The following is a 21,709-nucleotide window of genomic DNA, read 5'->3' on the forward strand; positions in this document are numbered from 1 at the left end:
TTATTACAAATTCTTAAGGAGGAAGTAATCTTAGACACAAACAATAGAAAAATCATCACAAAATGGGTCCTTGTGTGTTTTAACTGACTTTCACAATACATAGGCTAAAGATGCCAGACAAAGAAACTACTTTAAAAAGAAATATGAACACTTGGGAAACAAATTTCCTTATTAGGGTAGTGATAAAATAGAGGAAGCTGTCATGAGAGGAAAATGTAGCCCTGCAATTTCAGCCTTAGAATATGAAATAGAACATTCACCAAATGCCAAGTTTTCAACACTGATCCGACACAATAATACCCCCTTTATTCAAAATGTCTTGGTACTCAAGGTTCTAATAATCTCCATTTCTGTTTCCCCACAAAGCTGTGTCAAGTATAATTAGATTTGGACAAAACGACTTATGGATGTTGTATTCTTTTTTTTTTTAAGAAAGAGAGTCAGAGAGAGGGATAGATAGGGACAGACAGACAGGAACGGAGAGAGATGAGAAGCATCAATTATTAGTTTTTTGTTGCAACACCTTAGTTGTGCACTGATCGCTTTCTCATATGTGCCTTGAGTGGGGCCACAGCAGACGGAGTAACCCCTTGCTCGAGCCAGTGACCTTGGGTCCAAAGCAGGTGAGCTTTTGCTCAAACCAAATGAGCCCATGCTCAAGCTGTCGACCTCAGGGTTTTGAACCTGGATCCTCCACATCCCAGTCCGACGCTCTATCCATTGCACCACCGCCTGGTCAGGTGGACATTGTATTCTTTAAACTAGGAAAATTCACAATAAAAGAGAATCAAAATAAATCTATATACCCTTAAAGTAGAAAAGAAAATTTTTTTACCTTTACTCAGTGTTGCTGCATTTGTCAATAAAAGCTCAGAAACAAGGCAGGGGTTGGGGGGAATTGAAATAAAAAGTGTATAATGAGAAAACAAATTGTAAGAAAATTTAGCTATAACGGTATTATCTTCAGTAAAACCAGTAATTCAAAATGCATTAATTTTGTCAATCAGTTAAATTGGGATGTAATAAGAAAAGCATCCTGAAGAAAATACAAGCTAACAGTACATTCTTAACTTTATATAATGGCAAGAAAATGCTTTAAACTTAAAAATTATTAATGGTATGTCTTCACTATTGGTAAGCAGTATTGCAGGTCCTCAGTGCAACAGATGTTTTTGGCAGTGAAACCTGACCAAGAAGAATGAGAATGTTATTAAAACACAATGTGTTTCTACCTACTGCAGGTTCTTACAAAGCAGAAATAAAGGCGTATTTGATGTTCCCCCTATCAGTAAAATAGAAATGATCCTTTCTGCTAATGCTGGAGTATTTATTATCAGGAAGCCACAAAACACTGTATTAACACTTGGGCAAGGCAGGAGGTGAGAGAAGTACTGTGTAGACAAGCTTGGTCATAAAGGGCAATTAAGTGATATCAGCATAACAAAGTAGCAATAAAAACAAGTATCAGCACTTACCTTATAACTAACACAAATAAGTGGTCACTGTCAGCTGACAGGTAAGATCAGACATATCACAAATGCATTCTTATATTAAAGCACAAGCCAATATTACAACTGTCTTTCAAAAATTTTTTCAGCATTAGCAATTCCCTGTGTCCCATCCCTCTCTACAGAAGATGGTTATAAACCTCAGGTAAACCTACTAATTCTTTTCTGCAATTTTGTACAATAAAAATCAAATATGAAACTCAGATCTTCCCATTACTTTTCTCTAGTTTCCTTAGACTCACCTCCAATATATCCAGCATTTGGTTATATCCCCATTACAAAACAAAAAACGAGGGTGTGGTTGAGAACCTAAGGACTCTCCATTGAGAGGGCAGATAGATAGTAAACAAACATTCTGAACTTCCCCCCCCTAAGAACCACTCACAATACGGGAATTTACTATATGCCTTACATTGCTACATGATAATTTACCCAATAACTACCTTTTCTTTCCAAATGTACTATAAACACATATAGGGCAGTTTGATCCCAAGTAAGCTCTAAGAGTTCCAGAAAAGAACAAGGCTATTAAAATTCATAATTTGGTATTTTCTTATAATCCCAGGAAAAAGGATTTCATTCTTGGGCATGATAAAAGCTGGGACGCTGCCTTAAAAGGATGGGACTAGAGGCCCTGGCCGGTTGGCTCAGCGGTAGAGCGTCGGCCTGGCGTGCCAGGGTCCCGGGTTTGATTCCTGGCCAGGGCACATAGGAGAAGCGCCCATTTGCTTCTCCACCCCACCCCCCCGCCCTTCCTCTCTGTCTCTCTCTTCCCCTCCCGCAGCCAAGGCTCCATTGGAGCAAAGATGGCCCGGGCGCTGGGGATGGCTCCTTGGCCTCTGCCCCAGGCGCTAGAGTGGCTCTGGTCGCAGCAGAGCGACGCCCCGGAGGGGCAGAGCATCGCCCCCTGGTGGGCAGAGCGTCGCCCCTGGTGGGCATGCCGGGTGGATCCCGGTCAGGCGCATGCGGGAGTCTGTCTGTCTCTCCCAGTTTCCAGCTTCAGAAAAATACAAAAAAAAAAAAAAAAAAGGATGGGACTAGAAAAGAGCATGTGACCTACACTAGGGCAGATGGTTACCTGGGATCAGCTGCTATGTAACAAAAAGCTAGCAAATAATCTTAGAAAAAGAAGCATTTTTAAAATTATATATCTTTCCAGAAGTTTTCAAGTTCATTATAATCCACCTACTATGAGGTAAAGCAAAATGAAAAGCTGGTGTTGGCAGGTGCTCCCATAATCACTCAGAAAAGGAAACGGTTTTTCTCCCTCAATTATGTAAAATTAACAAAGAGCTGTGTTCTTTCTTCAGTTGGCCACATAGTAGCAATTTTAAACATCACCATAAATTACGAAGGAAATAAAACATAATACAGTACCAACTATCTTTATTTCCCAGGTGCGTCTGTAAAAAGCAAATGACAAAAGCATTGATAATCAGGAAAACAGCATCAGACTCTCCAGGGAAAAGAATAAGGGGTTAGGTATGTGTGTGTATAATTTGGTAGAAGTAGATGTACTGCTAACCCCAAAAATCTGTCAGAAAGAGGACAAAGACAATCAGCAGCTGTGTTCCAGCATACCTGGAAAAAAAGAAACAAATCTGAAAGGCAGGTTTTAAATGCTGGAACCACTCAGAGAAGGAAACAAGGAAGTGAGGATGACACACTCTATACACATGTATAGCACAGAAAAAAAGGACAAAGAGGCCAAAACAAATATTAATTTTAAGACCTACTGAACTCTCAGCAAACTAAGAAAATAGTCCTGTTTAACCAATCTTGTATGTTGTTATGCAATGTATATTCATTTTCCTCCATATCAGTAAATAAATTCTCATTTCTCCACATGAATCTCTCCTGAACTTGTTTTTGTGAATAAATTTATATATCTAAAGTGCTAAAAGGTACCTGAAGTGAGAAAAATAAGATAAAAAATTCCAGGGCACAAATGGTTTATTTACAATCTAATCAGTCACAGTAAACTATCAAAAAGTAAGATCAAATATGGAATTGTAAAAATCCCTACAAAATAAGAAATCAAGTGTTCTTCCCTAATATAAATTATGTTTTCCTTATATATAGACATTCTTCCTGGACATATAAGCTTTAAACTTTTTCTAAGAGTAGTAATACCTATACACTCATAGATAGCCCATAGTAGAGCAACAATACACATTTGTCAACTGATTGGGAATGGGTGTGCAATTTGTATTCAAGCCAACCCAAGTGAAGCTAATAGCCTGTCTAAAAAGTGAACCCATAACCTTTGTCTCATTAACACTGCACTCCAGCTGTTAAAGATTCAAACACTAACTTGGATTTAAAGGAGGCTGAGGGGCAGTAAAACACTAACAACAGGGAGAAAATTTATATAGTCAAGTCTATACAAAATTTTCTATTAATGGAAACCAGCTGCAAGAATGAGAGATGAAGTTTTCAGGATTTGAGCCTGGTGGGAATACTGATGGGACTTTTTCTGTTCCAAGTTTCCATTTTGAAAGGGAGACCTTTTACTTCATTTTTCCTTGGAACTCCTAAGAATACCTTTCTGAAATAACTGTTCTAGATCCCAAATTATCTATGTACCAAAATATACCGACTATGGCTCTGAAGAGCCATTCAAAGTCATTCCTTATATGAAAAGCCATGCATCTGCCAAAGTACTAGTTGTGATTTAAATTGTTTTCAATATGTGATCCATAAGACCTCTACCACAGTTTAATTCAAAGTTGTGAGATTTAGACTTCATGATCAATATCAAAGATAAAAATCATTGACAAAACACTGTGATAAAATATTCACCACTAGTTGTTTTCGCCATAATTCTATTCTGATTGCCACAATTTAATTTTACCATTTGTAAGTATTTTTCCCCAAGCTTTGGTTAATTTTTCTCCCACACAGCTCATAATCAATTTAAAAACCGAGTGTAACCATCTTAATACTTAATATATGCCACCACCTGCCCCCCATGCCAATAACAACAAGAAAGACACTGTATATACACATATGGACTTTGCTTTCCCGACATAACTACCAGCTTTTCCAGTACAGATACAATATCTGCTTTGTGCAGAAACTGCCCCTAGGAAATTAAGGCAGTGGATTTTATCCATCATCAAGAAAATCATTTATGCAAGCTTTTAAAACTAGAAAGAGATGAATACTGATTTCTCAGGCCAGTATAACTCAGAAATCCTAGGGTTAGGTGCAAGAAAATACGTGATTCTAGTTCTGAAGGTAGAGTAAAATTTCTCTAAAAGATACCTTTAGAGCCCCAGACAAGAGGCAAGAATATTTGTATCAAATTACCATCAAGTCAAAACCATTATAAAACTGGCTTTAAAATGAAAAAGCAAGAAACAAACCTCAATTTTGTCTGTTTTGGCATCTCCCCAGTATATTTTGCCTTCATCATAATCCAAGGCTAAACCATTCGGCCAACCAAGAGAAGTGTTAACCAACACTACTCGGTCAGAACCATCCAGAGCTGCTCGCTCAATTTTCGGGATTTCTCCCCAATCAGTCCAATACATGTACCTATAGAAGTATAAAGAAAATGAGCTAAAAACAGATAATAAACTGCAATTTTCAGATATCCTAAAGGTAAGAGCCACCTCTCATACGAGACTGATATCATCAATTAATACCATAGAAGGGGGTATGAAAACATAGCACTTAAACATACCAAGAGTATGTTTACAACATTTATAATAGCCTCACATAAGCTTGTAGGGAATTTTCAGATCAAACAGTGTTTTTTAGACCTGAGAATAAAAATGCCTTCCAAAAATGAGATTCTGTTTTTAGTTATGTTTTTGAAAGTATTTTTTGTTCCTTCCCATGAACAGCCCTCTCCTTTTCTTACTGGCTTGTCATTTCTCACACAAAAAGGTTATCCCAGTAGTAATCAGATTACAAACTGAATTCTGAAAATAACTAACTCTCCTTATAGTGCTAAAGAATTCTTCTGGCTTCTGGGAGTTTGAGTGGCTCTAAGACACTGGTATACTTTGAGGTATAATGATTTGGCACTATGTTTACCCTCAAAATGAATCTCCTAGTTGGCAAATAACATCAGTGAGTATGCAGAAAGCTTTGTTTCTCTGAACTGTGGTCAGCGTGTTATAACCAAAAAAAAAAAAAAAAAAGACTGGGAGCCAAGCTGCATGGCCTCACAAAATTTTGAAAATCAAGTCATTATACATTTGGAAATATATAACATAAGATACATGTTTTACCATATCATTCTAGAAGTACTGAAAATGGGATAAAATAAAGTCTTCTTTTCTAAGGGAAGAAAAAGAGTTCTGAAAACAATCGCTTTCCACATTTTTCACGGTCATGATGCAACCTCGGCAAAATCTGCAGCCAACACCCAAAGTCAGCAAGCATGGACTTAATTTAGAAAGAAAAAGTATTCAAAACATTCAAGGAAAAAAGCTAGCAATTCTTTAACTTGAGATTTTATTACAATCACTATATTCTAAAAATAGAAAGCCTTAAAGAGCTGTTTATTGGAAACCATACATACTTCATATTGTTTTTGTCAATATACTTTATGGACCTGTAGAAAACAGAAACACCAGGTAAAATTTTCTGTCAACAGTTTCTTACCCAACCATAGGATCTAACACAATAGCCCGAGGTTCCTCTAAGTCCTCTGAAATCAAGATCTTCCTCATGGTCCCATTGAGCCTTGTCACTTCTATTCGATCAGTGCCAGTGTCTGTCCAATAAAGATTTCGGGCAACCCAGTCAACAGCAATACCGTCAGGATGTGCAATCTGAGCGGTAACCACAAACTGACTTCCAGATCCATCTATGAATGAGCGGCGTATGGCCTTCACTTCATCATCAGTCCAGTAGATATAGCCTTCCACAGGATCATAATCTATAGCAATGGCATGACGGATATCTTCTAACTGTAGAACAATGTCTGTGAAGTCTGGTGTATCCAAAGAAATGCGTCTCAAGTCTGTCCTTCGTGCTAAAAGCAATAGTTCAGTGGCACCTAGAACAAAGTGGAATAAATGAAAGAAAACCTCAAAAAAGAACTGAAACCCACAGGCAAAATTTAGCCACTCTAAATAAAAGATGCAAAACTTCTTCAGGAATGAAAAGTAAATGAATATAAAAGAATACTAGGGTCTACTTAAGATAAAAATGGAGAGTAATGAAGTGAAATAGGAATAAATTGACTATGAGGGGAAGCTCTTTAATGACTAAGCTCCACAAATCCAGTTTTAATTCCCTCTCTGGTTTCATTCATTATGTAGCCCCTGGAATTAAAACCACTACTCATAAGTATAATGAATAGTTAGTGAGTAAGTAACGACTAAGAAGCTACAAGTAGCTATGAGAGGAGGAAGGAGACAGAATATAGATCCTTTGTTCAAGAAGTATGTTTTTAAAAAGTTAAGAAAATCTAGGACAAAGATCATCTGTGATTGATGAAGATGTTCTAAAATTGGATTGTGAGGGTTGAACAACTCTGTAAATTTACTAAAAATCATTGACTGTACAATTGAAATAGCTGAATTTTATGATATGTAAATTATATCTCTGTGAAACTGTGTTGCCTGAACGGGCAGTGGCACAGTGGATAGAGCATTGGACTAAGATGCGGAAGACCCAGGTTCGAGACCCCAAGGTCGCCAGCTTGAGCCCAAGGTCGCTGGCTTGAGCAAGGGGTTACTTGGTCTGCTGAAGGCCCGCGGTCAAGGCACGTATGAGAAAGCAATCAATGAACAACTAAGGTGTCGCAATGCACAACGAAAAACTAATGATTGATGCTTCTCATCTCTCCGTTCCTGTCTGTCTGTCCCTGTCTATCCCTTTCTCTGACTCTGTTTCTGTAAAAAAAAAACAAAAAAAAAAAACAGGCCCTGGCCGGTTGGCTCAGCGGTAGAGCGTCGGCCTAGCATGTGGAGGACCCGGGTTCGATTCCCGGCCAGGGCACACGGGGGAAGCGCCCATTTGCTTCTCCACCCCTCAGCCGCGCCTTCCTCTCTGTCTCTCTCTTCCCCTCCCACAGCCAAGGCTCCATTGGAGCGGGATGGCCCGGGCGCTGGGGATGGCTCTGTGGCCTCTGCCTCGGGCGCTAGAGTGGCTCTGGTCGCGGCATGGCGACGCCCAGGATGGGCAGAGCATTGCCCCCTGGTGGGCAGAGCGTGGCCCCTGGTGGGAGTGCCGGGTGGATCCCGGTCGGGCGCATGCGGGAGTCTGTCTGACTGTCTCTCCCTGTTTCCAGCTTCAGAAAAATGCAAAAAAAAAACAAAAAAAAAAACAAAAACAAACAAACAAACAAACAAAAAACTGTGTTGACAAAGATAACTATAAGGCAATGCCTGACAGAATTAGCACAAAAGAAGGCTATGGAGAAGGAAATAGCAGCAGCAGAGAGAGGGGATCAGATAAACATAACACAGTAAGTAGTTAAAAGTAAGAGTGGTGGAACTGGCCCTAGCAGGTTGTCTCAGTGGTAGAGCATCGGCCCGGCTTGTGGAAGTTCTGAATTTGATTCCGGCCAGGGTACACAGGAGAAGTGCCCATCTGCTTCTCCACTCATCCCCCTCTGCTTTCTCTCTATCTCTCTCTTCAGGCCCCACTGGAGCAAAGTTAGCCTGGGCACCGAGGACAGATCCATGGCCTCCGCCTCAGGTGCTAGAATGGCTCAGGTTGCAACAGAGCAATGTCCCAGATGGGCAGAGCATCACCCCTTAGTGGGCATGCTGGGTGGGTCCCGGTCGGGCACATGAAAGAGTCTGTCTCTCTCCCTCTGAACTTCTCACTTCAGAAAAATAAAAAATAAAAAGAGTGGTGGATCTGCTAGAACTGGATTCAAGTAGTTATACAAACTTTTAGGCAAACACCTAATTTCTTTGTCTGTATCTCACAGGGTTGCTGCAAGAACTCAGGAATGTACTGAACATAAAAGTACTCAATAAATATTAGCTAATAACATATTATGATTATTATTACAAAATACTTTTAAATTTTTATTTTACTTTTTTTAAAATTATTGACTTTAGAGAGAGAGGAAGGGAGAGAGAGTGTGAGAGACAGAAACATATGTGTCCTGACCAGGGATCAAACCCACAACCCTTGCATATCAGGACGACGTCCCAACCAACCAAGCTACCGAGCCAGGACTTCATTGAGTTTTAAAGCAGATTTATTTATGAAATATTTTAAACTCAAATTAGTATTCAACAGTGGATAAAGCGTTGACCTGGAAATGCTGAGGTTGCCGGTTCGAAACCCTGGGCTTGCCTGGTCAAGGCACATATGGGAGTTGGTGCTTCCAGCTCCTCCCCCCTTCTCTCTCTCTGTCTCTCCCTTTCCTCTCTAAAATGAATAATAAAAAATTAGTATTCAATAAAAATATAGCTGAGACTGAGCATATTAAGCTCAAACTTTTATTTGTAATGTTCAAGTAAATCATTAGCAAAAAGTTACCTAACTATAAAAGTTAATAAAAGATAGTAAAAAACTGACATGTGAAAAAGATTTCCAACCAAAGAAATGAATCCACAGGAAAATGCTGGCATTAAACTTCAAAAAAATAAGACAAAAACAAACAAAAAAACAGCAAGCATCAATCTGAAATTATAGTTGAAAAAACTGAGAAGAGTAAAGCTTTCAACATCAGCTTTTTCAGTCTACAATTAATTGTAAATAAACTCTGTCCTGGAGAAAGTATAGCCCAAAATGCCAGAGCAGGAATCAAGCAGGAAAAACTGTAAAATTCACTGCCTCTGCTGTAACTACCAAAAGGTGCCAGCCCAAAACTTTGCAAACAAAAAAGTCATAGAAAGTGAAGCTGTTAATTTGAGCAAGGTGATCAAAACAGAATAGTTAACTTAAGGCTACTACATGTCAAATAAATATCTGAATTTCAAAATAGTAAACATGTACATCTGCATGCTATGAGGGAGTAGACAAACCACTATTGCTAAAATAAATCCTGTTTTAAAGTCAGGCTACATATTTTTAAACAAAAAAGCAACATTACAAAAACCTTTTGTTTAAAATTGAAACCAAATTATTGTTTGCCATGGAAACCATCTGACAAGAGTCAGCCAACTTCACCTCTGACTATGAGGATAATTTATCAATGCCAAGTCATGACAAATATTCTGTACACCGGCTCAATTCCATCTCTCTGACTCCCTGACCCCCTTTGCCAGGAACTCTCTAACCGACTCCAAAATAAAGGCTTCTGCTTTTCAGAGTTAGATAAAGAAGCCATTGCGAAATACAACAATTTTCTTACCAGGTCTTGCTGGTAGTTAGAAAACCAAATGGTGGTCCACAGGAGTAAGAATGAAGACTAACATTAAGAAGAAAAGAGAGGACCTGGTGTTCTCCCAAACCAGAAGTTCCTTGAAATGTCCTAAGTATACTTCTCCAACATGCCCTCTCTCTACAAAGAATTAAGAAAATAAGGAGAAGAGGCAATGTAGTTGCTAAGTATAGAGAGAGAGAGGATGCTCTAAACAGTACAATTTGGGATTTCTTTCTTCTTCTGTTGTTAAAAGGCAATTAAAAATATTGTTCAATTATTTTTCAGAAAATATTATCTATACCATGACAGTCTTTATAGTTAAAAGTCTAATAAACATCTTTTCCTTGAGCAGAGGTTCTTTATGTACAAGTGCTAACTACTGTTAAAAATGTATTCTTTATGAGAAGTAGTACACATTTCCACAGGAATCAATTGTGATATAAATGACCGAGTGTTGGTAGAGAAAATAGCACCTAATCTTTTTTAAAAAATAGCATGTTAAAAAGTACTACAATAACTTAGAAAATTGTTTTCCAGAAGCCAAAAAACACAAAACACCCATTATAACCAATTATACAGACTAATATTAAGTAACAAGTCTCTCAAAGCACTATAACCTATAGAGCTTATTATAGAGAAATAAATCATAAAAAATCCAATTGCTATTTAAAATTTTTTCTTCTTCGAGACCATGTTCTTACCATCTTTGCAAGTTTTTCCATTCTCCAGGAGTTTGACCCCAGTTGGGCAAGCACACTGATAAAAAGGCTTGACTGGAGACATCAAACACAAGTGGGAACAACCACCGTTATTAATTCCACATGGATTTGTAGCTGTCAAATATAAATCACACTGATTAATACCAATGATTATAGATGACCTCGCTCACTCTAGGTACACAAAGGTTAACAACCATAACATGAACAACTGTGATAAACCAAATTATTACCAAATGTCATCCAGGTGCTTGACTACTACACCATCTGCAAGGAAGGGAACTAATCAGTGAAAATTTACTTAGCATTCAGTATCCAAGAGGAATACACAAAAAATAAAGCAGGAGGTACCTGCCCTAAAGCAGCTTACAACCTAGTCAGCATGCCAAAATTAACAAACTAGGAAACAATATAAAACCATAAAACTGAATCCTATCTTACATATTATAGACTCCGTAAATAAGTATAGAGTCAAATGGGAAATAAATCAGTAGGGATTAAAAAACAAAAGCTTCATGGAGGATGTATAACATGACAGGAGTCTTGAAGGACAGGAAAAATAGATAAGAGGACATTTCATGTGTGATGAAACCATATGAAAAAAAGCATGGAGGCTGTACACTGGGAGAATAATAAAGTAAATAGTCTAACTGGAAATTAAGGTTTCTGTTGACTAATAAAAACTAAAGTTGAATGAGCACAGAGAATGAGAACAGACTGGTAGAGGGCTCCGAAAGCCAAGAAAAGTAATTCCAACATTGAAAAACCACACTTCGGAAACATTAACATGGAAAGACAAGCATATGGATTTAAAAAGGGAAAACTCAGAAGCAGAGATTAATTAGCAAATTTTTAAAAAACTATAAAAAATGAATTTAAATAATACAGAAAAAATTAGTGTAAGAGACCAACCATATATAAAAGATAAAAGAAAAAAATATCACAGATAACTGCAAATTCTCAAACTAGTAAAACATAAAGGACCAACAGTGTCATTAAAAAACAAACAGGGAAATAATTTCCTGAACGCTAACCATAAGAATAAAAAATTCATACATGTGACTAAATATTTTTCTTTGTAGAAAAGAGTAACACATTTTTAAAAAACATTTTTATGAACCCATAATCATAAGATTTCAATATAACAAATTCAACATTTGACTCTGTCTCCCTAAATACAGGGCAGCTAATACAAAACAACGTATAATCCAAAAACCTTTCATTTTTGGCTGTGGAATACAATCAGACACATGCCAAACATTTATTTACACACAAGTGCCAAACACTTAACATTCTCAAATTCCTTTTAAACCTTATTCTATTCCTCTTCGTAAGTAATGTCAGCAGTCACAGCCTGAGTCATTGTAAAGGCTGACCAAAAAAACTAAAGTAAGACTAAGAAAATAGGGGGTGGGGGTGTGCACAGAAAAGTTTAAATGGGTATTTTATTCAGCAACCTGAGGTACTTAAATTTACCAGTTAGATTAACAGAAGTTTCCATTCAAGTAGAGTCTGTTTTTAAACATACTCATAGGAAACATCAAACACATTAGAGAGACATAATATAAACAAGAAATTCATTTGTGCATGAGCTTTCTCAAGTTCTTATTTCATTTCCCTCTTCTCTACCTCCGTAACTCTAAACTCAAAAGAAGGGGGTGAGGGGATCTGTAGGGATAGATATCAAGCTACAAATGGTTAGGCTATTGTTCACCCGAATTGTATTTTGATGTTTCCTCTACTTTTTATTCCTTCCTGCTACCTTTGGATATGTCCTCCCGCCTCCTGCCTCTCAAGAATGCCAGACATCACAGTGCTAGACAGTGATTCCAACTTGCAATTTAAAAATCAAGATCACTTACCATTTGGCTGCCTCTGTTGGCTGAAGGCATGTATATCCATGGGAGAGAAGATGTTAGAATGGATTTCACGCAGACCCTCTCCAGTGTACTTGTTGCAAGCCAAAATGGAGTGTGTATTCCAGTCAGTCCAGTACAATGTGTCCTCAAATAACGTCAAGGCAAAAGGATGTGGAAGAGAACCTTTAACTACTGCCTGCCTATTAATACAAAGAGAAAAACTCAATTCTACATTTTATTCTTTTATCAAAACTTTATCTCTCCTATTAAAAGGTTCTGTAATCCACATCGACACATAAAAATCCTGAGTAGCACATATCTTAAGGTCAATTACACTTATGAAAAATAAGTCACATAGTAAATTCAAATATATTTTAATGATATCCAAAACCCCCAAACCAAGTACTTCAGAGAAGTTCTAATGAACCTTGGGTAGCAGGCCCCCAGCTTCACTAGAAGCTACCAGGTAGACAGAGAAGGCCCAAGCATCAGCACTATCTATTCCACATCTCTGGACTCATCTTCCATCTTTCCACATAGTTCATCTTAGAAACAGAAAGGTGGGCAAAAAGAAAAATACTAGAGTTTACAGCTGGCACTGGGAAGTATATAGTTTTAAATCAGCAATAGGGTGATGGGGAGGAACAAAGAATATAAGCTCGTCTCTTCCATCACTACTTATGGTTTCGATAACTGAAAGTAAAAACATACGCATGAGGCTAAAAAGGATTTCTGGTAGAGTTTTCTCTGCAAATCCCAGTCTAGCTCCAGCAAAAGATCATCTCAGCTGGCTTTCTGCTATACGGTTTCTTAACCTCCACAAGTCACGTAGCAAAAAGGATGTCCTGCCACTGGCAGAATGTGTTCATGAGACAAAACAGACCTAAAATTTTCACAAGCAATCTTCTCTATGAAAGAAAAGGTGGAGAGCCTGATCAGTGCTAAAGGCACAGAACTTTGCAGGGTCACGGAGGGTTTCATAATTAGTAAATACTCTTGAATAATGAACAAAAAATTTTTTAGCCAAAATATTATAATACTCAAGAAAATAAATGCTTTGACATTTTCACAATATCAAATATAATATTCTCATAAATAACCCAGGGAGAGAAGGAATATTGGAAGGAGGGAGGGAGGAAGAGAGAATATAATCAACTGAAAAAAAATAAAGAGTATCATGTCTTTTAGAGAAGATAATGCAATTTTAGTTCCTTGAGGTTATTTGATGATCTGTAATATCTAAGAGACTACCAGCAAAATAAACTGAGAGCAATAAAGTAATTTTTATCTAAGTAGAATTAGCATCTGTTATTGCACATGAAATGGTCCTAGAATAAGGTATTTTATATTTGGGGGAAACTTTTTTGATTGAATACAAGATTAGCATGATTAGTTTAACAAACCTTCTATTTTAGAACCATACCAACTCTGCCAGCTGCCCACATTACCACAATTTTCTTCTCTCATTTTTATTAATTCTCTTGTCTTTGACAAATTATTTTCTTTCTCATTTCCCAAAAAGAACTATTACAATGTCTATTCCTAAAGTGGTTTCTTCCACTTCTGAAATGAACAGCTTTATTAAGTTCACTAAAGTGATAATGGTATTTACAGGAGTGACATCACAGTATAAGTACTAATTTAAGTAGATCTGCATATTTCACCGTAAAGTCTTCCAAAATTCATTATGAAAGAGTTCTGAGAAGCAGCCAAGATAGGCATGTAACACAACCAAAAAATAAATAGTAAAAACTAACTTAATCAGCACTTCATTAACAATCATTAAAAACTGCCAATTACATAAATCAGACCTTTGAAAAACTTTGGGAAGAGAAAGGCCTTGTAAGTCCTTTGTATACTATTATGTAAAAAGTTAAAATTTACTACAAAGAACTAAACACACAATAATAAACAAACCGGAAAAACAAAATCTCTTCCTTAAAGATACACTCATATACTGATTGAAAGCATTTATATATTGATAAGAAATCAAATAGAGCTGAGTTCAAATGTGATTACTACTTATATCATTTCAGCAAGCTTTGCTTTCCTCATCTGTAAATGGAAGATAATATTTTTTTTTAGAGAGACAGAGACAGGAAGGGAGAGAAATGAGAAACATCAATTTCGCAGCTGCATCACTTTAGTAGTTGTTCAGATTATTTCTCATACGTACACACCAATGGGGGGAGACTCTCAAGCCTGCAACCTTGGGGCTTCGAACCTGGGACTTCAGTATCCTAGGGCAACACTCTATCCACTACACCACCACTAGTCAGGCAGGGAAGATAATAATTTAACCTCATTGTTTTATTGTGAAGATTAACTTTAGAGAAATTAAAAGAATTATAAGGAGATACCACAAACAACTTTATGTCAACAAAACATACAACTTAGATGAATCTTAGAAAAAAAACATATTACCAAGACTCAAGAAAAAACAAAACTTTAAAGACCCAGAACAACTAAAGAAGCAGTTAATAATTTTAAAATCTGCCCAAAAAGAAATATCCAGGCCCAGATGACTTCACTGATAACTTCAACCAAATATTTACAGTAGAAATATCAACCTATCACACACTTTTCCAGAAAATAGAGGAAGAGGAATATGTCTCAACACATTCTATGAGGCTAGTATCACACTGATAACAAAGCCAGAAAAAGAAAAAACAAAAAAAGTAAACTACAGACCTATATCTCACAAATAAAGACATAAAAATCCTCACGGAATATTATCAAACCAAATCTAGGAACATCTAAAAAGAACTCTAAACCATAACCAAGTGGGGCTTATATAAAAAAGACAAGATTGGTTTAACAAATGAAAACCAATTATTTCAATAGATATGTTCATAAAACAAAAAACAAAACTACAGAATTGTCTCAATAGATAAAGAAAAAGCATTAGACAAAACTCAAAACTCAATTACAGTAAAAACTGTCAAGAAACTAGAAACAGAAGGGAACTTCTTCAACCTGATAAAAGGTCTCTAGGGAATCCTACAGCTAATATCATGCTCAATGAGAAAAAAATGTAATTCTTTCCCCTAAAGATCAGCAACAAGTCAAGGATATCTTCCACTTAACACTGTACCAAAGGATCTAGTTGAAGACATCTAGCTTCTTCTCTGAGACAACATTAAATGTGAATGACACGGATGCTGTGAACATGCGTGGAAGCCCAGAACGGGAGGCCATGGCAGCTTTTACAGATGCCTGGGCAGCAGCCACAGGGGCCACAAAGCTGGTGAAGGCAAAGCTGAGGTGAGTGATCCCCCTCACCAAGCTGGGTGACCTGTTAAGTACATAAAAATCAAGTCCCTGGACGTCTATCTCTTCCCCCTGACCATCAAGGAATCTGATATCACTGATTTTTTTCCCCTGGAGGTTTCCCTCAAAGATGAGGTTCTAAAGATTAGAACCTCAGATTAGTCTGGTGCAAAAGCTGACACACATGGCCAGTGGACCTGGTTCAAGACATCTGTCACTACTGGGGATTACAACTGACTTTTCTTTGTGGGTATTAAGTGCTCCAAGGAGGTAAAAACTGCCATCCATGCAGCCAGGCTACCAGGGCAACAAGACCAGCAAGCCCCACACCTCCCTTGCAATGTTACTGGCCCCTGTAGTTCTGTGTTTGTGCAATTCATCTCCACCCCCAGGGAAACTGGCATTTTCATAGCCTTCTGTACCTAAAAAGCTGCTGGAAATGGCTGGTACTGATGACTGCTACACTTTGGCCAGGAGCTGCAACCTAGAAAACTTTGCCAAGGCTACCTCAGATGTCATCTGCAAGAACTACAGCTATTTCACTCCTGACCTCTAGAAAGAGACCATATTCACCAAGTCTCCCTATCAGGAGATACACAGAAAGAGAGATAAATGGAATACAGATTGAACAAGAAGAAAATCCAGACTGAAGAAGAAAAACTGTCATTATTCACAGATGGCATGATTATGTATGTAGAAAATACTAAAGAATGGGGTTTTTTTCCCCATTTTTCTGAAGCTGGAAACGGGAGAGACAGTCAGACAGACTCCCACATGCGCCCGACCGGGATCCACCCGGCACGCCCACCAGGGGCAACGCTCTGCCCACCAGGGGGCGATGCTCTGCCCATCCTGGGCGTCGCCATGTTGCGACCAGAGCCACTCTAGCGCCTGAGGCAGAGGCCACAGAGCCATCCCCAGCACCTGGGCCATCTTTGCTCCAATGGAGCCTTGGCTGCGGGAGGGGAAGAGAGAGACAGAGAGGAAAGTGCGGCAGAGGGGTGGAGAAGCAAATGGGCGCTTCTCCTGTGTGCCCTGGCCGGGAATCGAACCTGGGTCCTCCGCACGCTAGGCCGACACTCTACCGCTGAGCCATCCGGCCAGGGCAAGAATGTTTTAAATGCCTCCCCAACCTAATTAATTCAGCAAGTTTGCAGGATACAAGGTCAATATACAGAAATAAATTGCACTTCTATACTAACAACAAAAAACACAAAAATTCCTATGGTAAACTAATATTTGACAAGGGAACCAAGAATGGAGAAAAAACAGTCTCTTGAATAAATGGTGCTGATAATAGCTATTTAAATGTAAAAAAATGAACACTAGGCACACCTATTTCATACCACTTACAAAAATTAACTCAAAATGGACTGAAGACTTAAATGTAAGACCTAAAACTAAAAAACTCCTAGAAGAAAACCACAGGGGAAAAGCTCCTTGACAAAAGTCTTGAAAACGATTTTAGATATGACACCTAAAGCACAAGTAACTACAATAACACAACACAAGGAGGACTATCGCAAACTAAAAAGCTTCAGCACAGCAGAAGAAATGATCAAAAAAATGTCAAGATGCCTCACCTGTGGTGGTGCAGTGGATAAAGTGTTGACTTGGAATGCTGAGGTCGCCAGTTCAAAACCCTGGGCTTCCCTGGTCAAGGCACAAACAAGAAGCAACTACTACAAGTTGATATGCTTCCTGCTCCTCCCCACTTCTCTCTCTCTCTCCCTCCTCTCTAAAATCAATAAATAATTTTTTAAATGAAAAAAAAAACCAACCTATAAAATGGGAAAAAATATTTTAAAATTGTGTATTTAATAAAGGGTTAATATCCAAAATATACAAAGAACTCACATAAATCAATAGCAAAAATAATGATCCAATTAAGAAATGGACAAAGTACCTGAATAGACATTCTTCCAAAGAAGATATTCCAAGCGCCAACAGACACAATGAAAAAGTGCTCAACATCACTAATCCCAAGAAAAATGCAAATCAAAACCACAGTGAGATATCAAATCCTACCTGCTAGAATGGCTATTATGAAAAAGACAAGAAATAAAAGCTACTAAGAAAAGAGAACCCTTGTATACTGTTGATAGGAATGTAAATTGGTACAACCAATACTGAAAACAGTATGGACATGCCAAAAAAAAATCAAAATCCAGCAATTCCACTTCTGGATATATACATGTATAAAAGAAAATCACTATGTCAAAGAGAGATTTGCAACCCTATTCATTACAGCATTATTTACAATAGCCAAGAGATGAAAGCAACCTATGTGTCCATGGAGAAATGAATGGATAATGAAAATATACGGTATATATTCATGATGGAATGCTAGTCAGCCATAAAAAAAGAAAGGAATCCTGTCATTTGCAACAACTTGGATGGACTTCAAAGGCATTACGCTAAATGAAATAAGCCTAAAAGAGAGAGACAAGCCCTGGCTGAGTATCTCAGTTAAAGTGTCATCCTGAGAAGCCAATGTTGTAGGTTCAATCCCTGGTCAGGGCACATACTCTTAACAGTCAACCAATGGGTGCATGAATAAGTAGAACAACAACAAATCAATGTTTCTCTCTCTCTCTCTCTCCTTCTCTCTCCCCATTCCCCTCTCTCTAAAATCAAGCAATAATTTTTTTTTAATTTTTTGAGAGAAAGGCAAATAATATATGATCTCACCTCTATGTGGAACTTTTTTTAAATACAAATATTAAATTTAATTAAGTAATTCATTAACATCATTTAAAAATAACTGAATACTTGAGAATATATTTAAAAGAGAAGAGACCATAGACAAAATGGATCATAGAACTCTAATGCTCACAACAATTAGGGGATATTTTGTTGCTTCATATTCATTTTGAAATATCCCCTAATTTTTGTGAGCAGTATAAATATAAGCGTTAAAACAATAAAACCTTAGAAGAAAAACAGGCACAAATCTTCATAATTTTGGATTAGGTAAAGATTATCTTAGGACATCCAAAGTACATTCAACAAAAGAAAAAACTGACAGATTGAACCTTATTACAATCAAAAACTTTTGTGCTTTAAAACACATCAATAAGAAAATAAAAACACAAGCTACAAATTGACAGAAAATATTTCTAACTCATATCCAATGAAAAAACTGTATCCAGAATAAATAAACTCTTACAACTCAGTAAGAAGATGAATAACTCATTTTTAAAATGGTCAAACAACTTGAATAATGTCTTTAACATCTGAGCCTCAAGTGAAGAAAGGCTGAGCTACCCTGTGTTTAAGAAGATTATAGGCAGGCCAGACAGAAGTTAATAATGTATCTGGAGTAGAAGCAAGACAGTAGCGGACCTAAATCACTTCAGCAAAATCTGGAATTTACTTTTTTCCAAGTAACTGTTTTCTCATGATCATATAAGGAACAATGGTATGTTCACTACAAAAATTTGGAAATAGAAAGTATGTATATCTTTCAGCCCTGGCTGGGTGATTCCGTGGGTAGTGTCATCCCGGTGCATGTACCACCAAGGTCACAGGTTCATCCAGTCAGGGCACATACAAGAAGCAACCAATGAGTGTACAACTAAATGGAACAATTAAGTGGAACAAGTTGATGCTTCCCTCTCTCTATTTCACCCTTCACCGCCTCTCTCTCTCAAATGGGGGAAAAAATTTTAAAGCTTATCTTTCTAGTCCTTTATTATGTATATACGTAAAGGACCAATACAAGAAATTCCCAAACATCAGGGGTAGAAAATATGGTTTCTGCTTTTCAAATAGACAACCAACTAACCAACAGGGTTTAGAACTAACAATTGGTAATAATTAATTAGATCTAAATCACAGCCCCCAATAGGACAGAATAAACAGCCAAACTGAGAAATGATGGGGGTACTTGTACTTAAACCAAGAACAAAAAGTATTTACCATCCCTATATACTGAGCTTCTTCCCTGGGAATATATAAGGTCCACCTGCTACACCTTAACAATGGTTAATTTGCACTAAGAAAAAAAATGGAAGACTCAAACTCATTCTCTCATGTTGATTAATAAATATCTGTGACTATAGTTTTTGTCCAGTGACTGGGGGGGGGGGGGCATCAACTTGTTGTTCCACTTACTTGTTCCATTACTTGTGCACAGTTCTGATATATGCCCTGACCAGAGATTTCAGTGCTATGGGACACTTTATCCAGAGTCACCTGGCCAGGACGTCCGCACGGTGTGTGTGTATTTTTATTTTTTTGCAGAGACAGAGAGAGACTCAGAGAGAGAGAGAGAGAGAGAGAGAGATAGGAACAGACAGGAACGGAGAGAGATGAGAAGCATCAATCATCAGTTTTTCGTTGTGACACCTTAGTTATTCATTGATTGCTTTCTCATATGTGCCTTGACCATGGGGCTACAGCAGACCAAGTAACCCCTTGCTCAAGCCAGCAACCTTGGGACCCAAGCTGGTGAGCTTTGCCCAAACCAGATGAGCCTGCACTCAAGCTGGTGACCTTGGGGTTTCAAACCTGGGTCCTCCGCATCCCAGTCCAACGCTCTATCCACTGTGCCACCACCTGGTCAGACTATATATATTTTTTTTAAATATATTTTTTACTATATATATAATTCATATATACTGCTCACAAAAATTAGGGGATTTTTTATCACTTCATATTAATTTTGAAATATCCTCTACTTTTCGTGAGTAGTGTATATTATATATTTACATACATACTTTTTACAAGTGAATTTTGTTAATTCATGGTATTTACCGCATCATAATGACCTGTTTCCATTTAACAAAGTAAAGATTTTCATTGTGCTATTAAATATTATTTTTAATAGCTATATAGAACTACATTGTTGTGCTATAATTAAAAAACCCATATTGTTCAACATTCAACACTATTATATAAGGTATCTTTAAACAGAAACACATTAAAAGTTTATACAATGATCAGTTAATAAAAATGTTTTGACCACAGGTTGGCAGGAACCTAATATTTTATTTTCCCTGAAAGCAATGGTTCAGTTTTCACTATTTCAATGTATTCGACTTCACAGAATTAACTACCATAAAGAGAATCTACTATAAACTATGGAAAATACTCTCACTAGTAAAGAAAAAAGTGCAATTAATATAAGAAAAATACATTTTAAAATTTCAAAATAGATAAAATAATCTTTTCTTAATTAAACTTAATATTTAAAAAATGGTAGATAAGGCCCTGGCTGGTTGGCTCAATGGTAGAGCATCAGCCTGGTGCGCATGAGTCCTGGGTTCGATTCCCCATCAGGGCACACAGGAGAAGCGCCCATCTGCTTCTCCACCTCTCCCCCTCTCCTTCCTCTCTGTCTCTCTCTTCCCCTCCCGCAGCCAAGACTCCACTGGAGCAAAGTTGGCCCAGGCACTGAGGATGGCCTTGTGGCCTCTGCCTCAGGTGCTAGAATGACTCTGGTCACAACAGAGCGACGCCCCAGATGGGCAGAGCATCGCCCCCTGGTTCTACCATGCCAGGTAGATCCCGGTCAGGTGCATGTGGGAGTCTGTCTGACTGCCTCCCCATTTTCAACTTCAGAAAAATACAAAAAAAAAAATGGTAGATAAGATTATACAGATACTGTGACAGTAGAAAATTAGTAAAATCATTCCATAAAACAAAAAGATGGTCTTAAAATCTCTATGCACCTTGATATATAAATCATACTTCTAGTTATTAATTCTAAAGATGTAATCAAAGATGTATTCATACAGGCTCCTCTATTCCAACAATATTTATATAAGTAAAAAATCACAGCCCTGGTCAGTTGGTTTAGCAGTAGAGCATCAGCCTGGTGTGTGGAAGTCCTAGGTTTGATTCCCCACAGCCACAGCTTGAATGGTTTGAGCAAGTTGGCTCTGGCCACTGAGGATGGTTCCATGGACTCACCTCAGGTGCTAAAATTGCTCAGTTGCTGAGCAACAGAGCAGCAGCCCCAGATAGGTAGAGCATGGCCTGGTAGGAGGCTTGCTGGGTAGATCCCAGTAGGGATACATATAGGAGCCTGTCTCTCTGCCTCCTCTGCCTCTCACTTAGTTT

General features: G+C 37.8%; 1 protein-coding gene and 1 pseudogene across 2 annotated transcripts in view; one reads left to right on the forward strand and one right to left on the reverse strand.

Annotated features, from left to right (window-relative positions):
* Positions 1–21,709, reverse strand: part of LRP6 (LDL receptor related protein 6) — a 156,025-nt gene that overhangs the window by 51,161 nt on the left and 83,155 nt on the right. For both annotated transcript variants that reach the window (XM_066264382.1, XM_066264372.1), the window contains 4 exons: positions 12,377–12,573; positions 10,500–10,631; positions 6,126–6,522; positions 4,877–5,048 (listed from right to left, as the gene is read on the reverse strand). In XM_066264382.1, coding sequence (XP_066120479.1) covers positions 4,877–5,048; positions 6,126–6,522; positions 10,500–10,631; positions 12,377–12,573 — 898 coding nt within the window. The remainder of the gene's footprint in view (positions 1–4,876; positions 5,049–6,125; positions 6,523–10,499; positions 10,632–12,376; positions 12,574–21,709) is intronic.
* On the forward strand, positions 15,543–16,271 carry LOC136320998 (small ribosomal subunit protein uS5 pseudogene; annotated as a pseudogene).

Source organism: Saccopteryx bilineata, chromosome 1 (genome assembly GCF_036850765.1).
Source record: "Saccopteryx bilineata isolate mSacBil1 chromosome 1, mSacBil1_pri_phased_curated, whole genome shotgun sequence".
Classification (NCBI taxonomy): Eukaryota; Metazoa; Chordata; class Mammalia; order Chiroptera; family Emballonuridae; genus Saccopteryx; species Saccopteryx bilineata.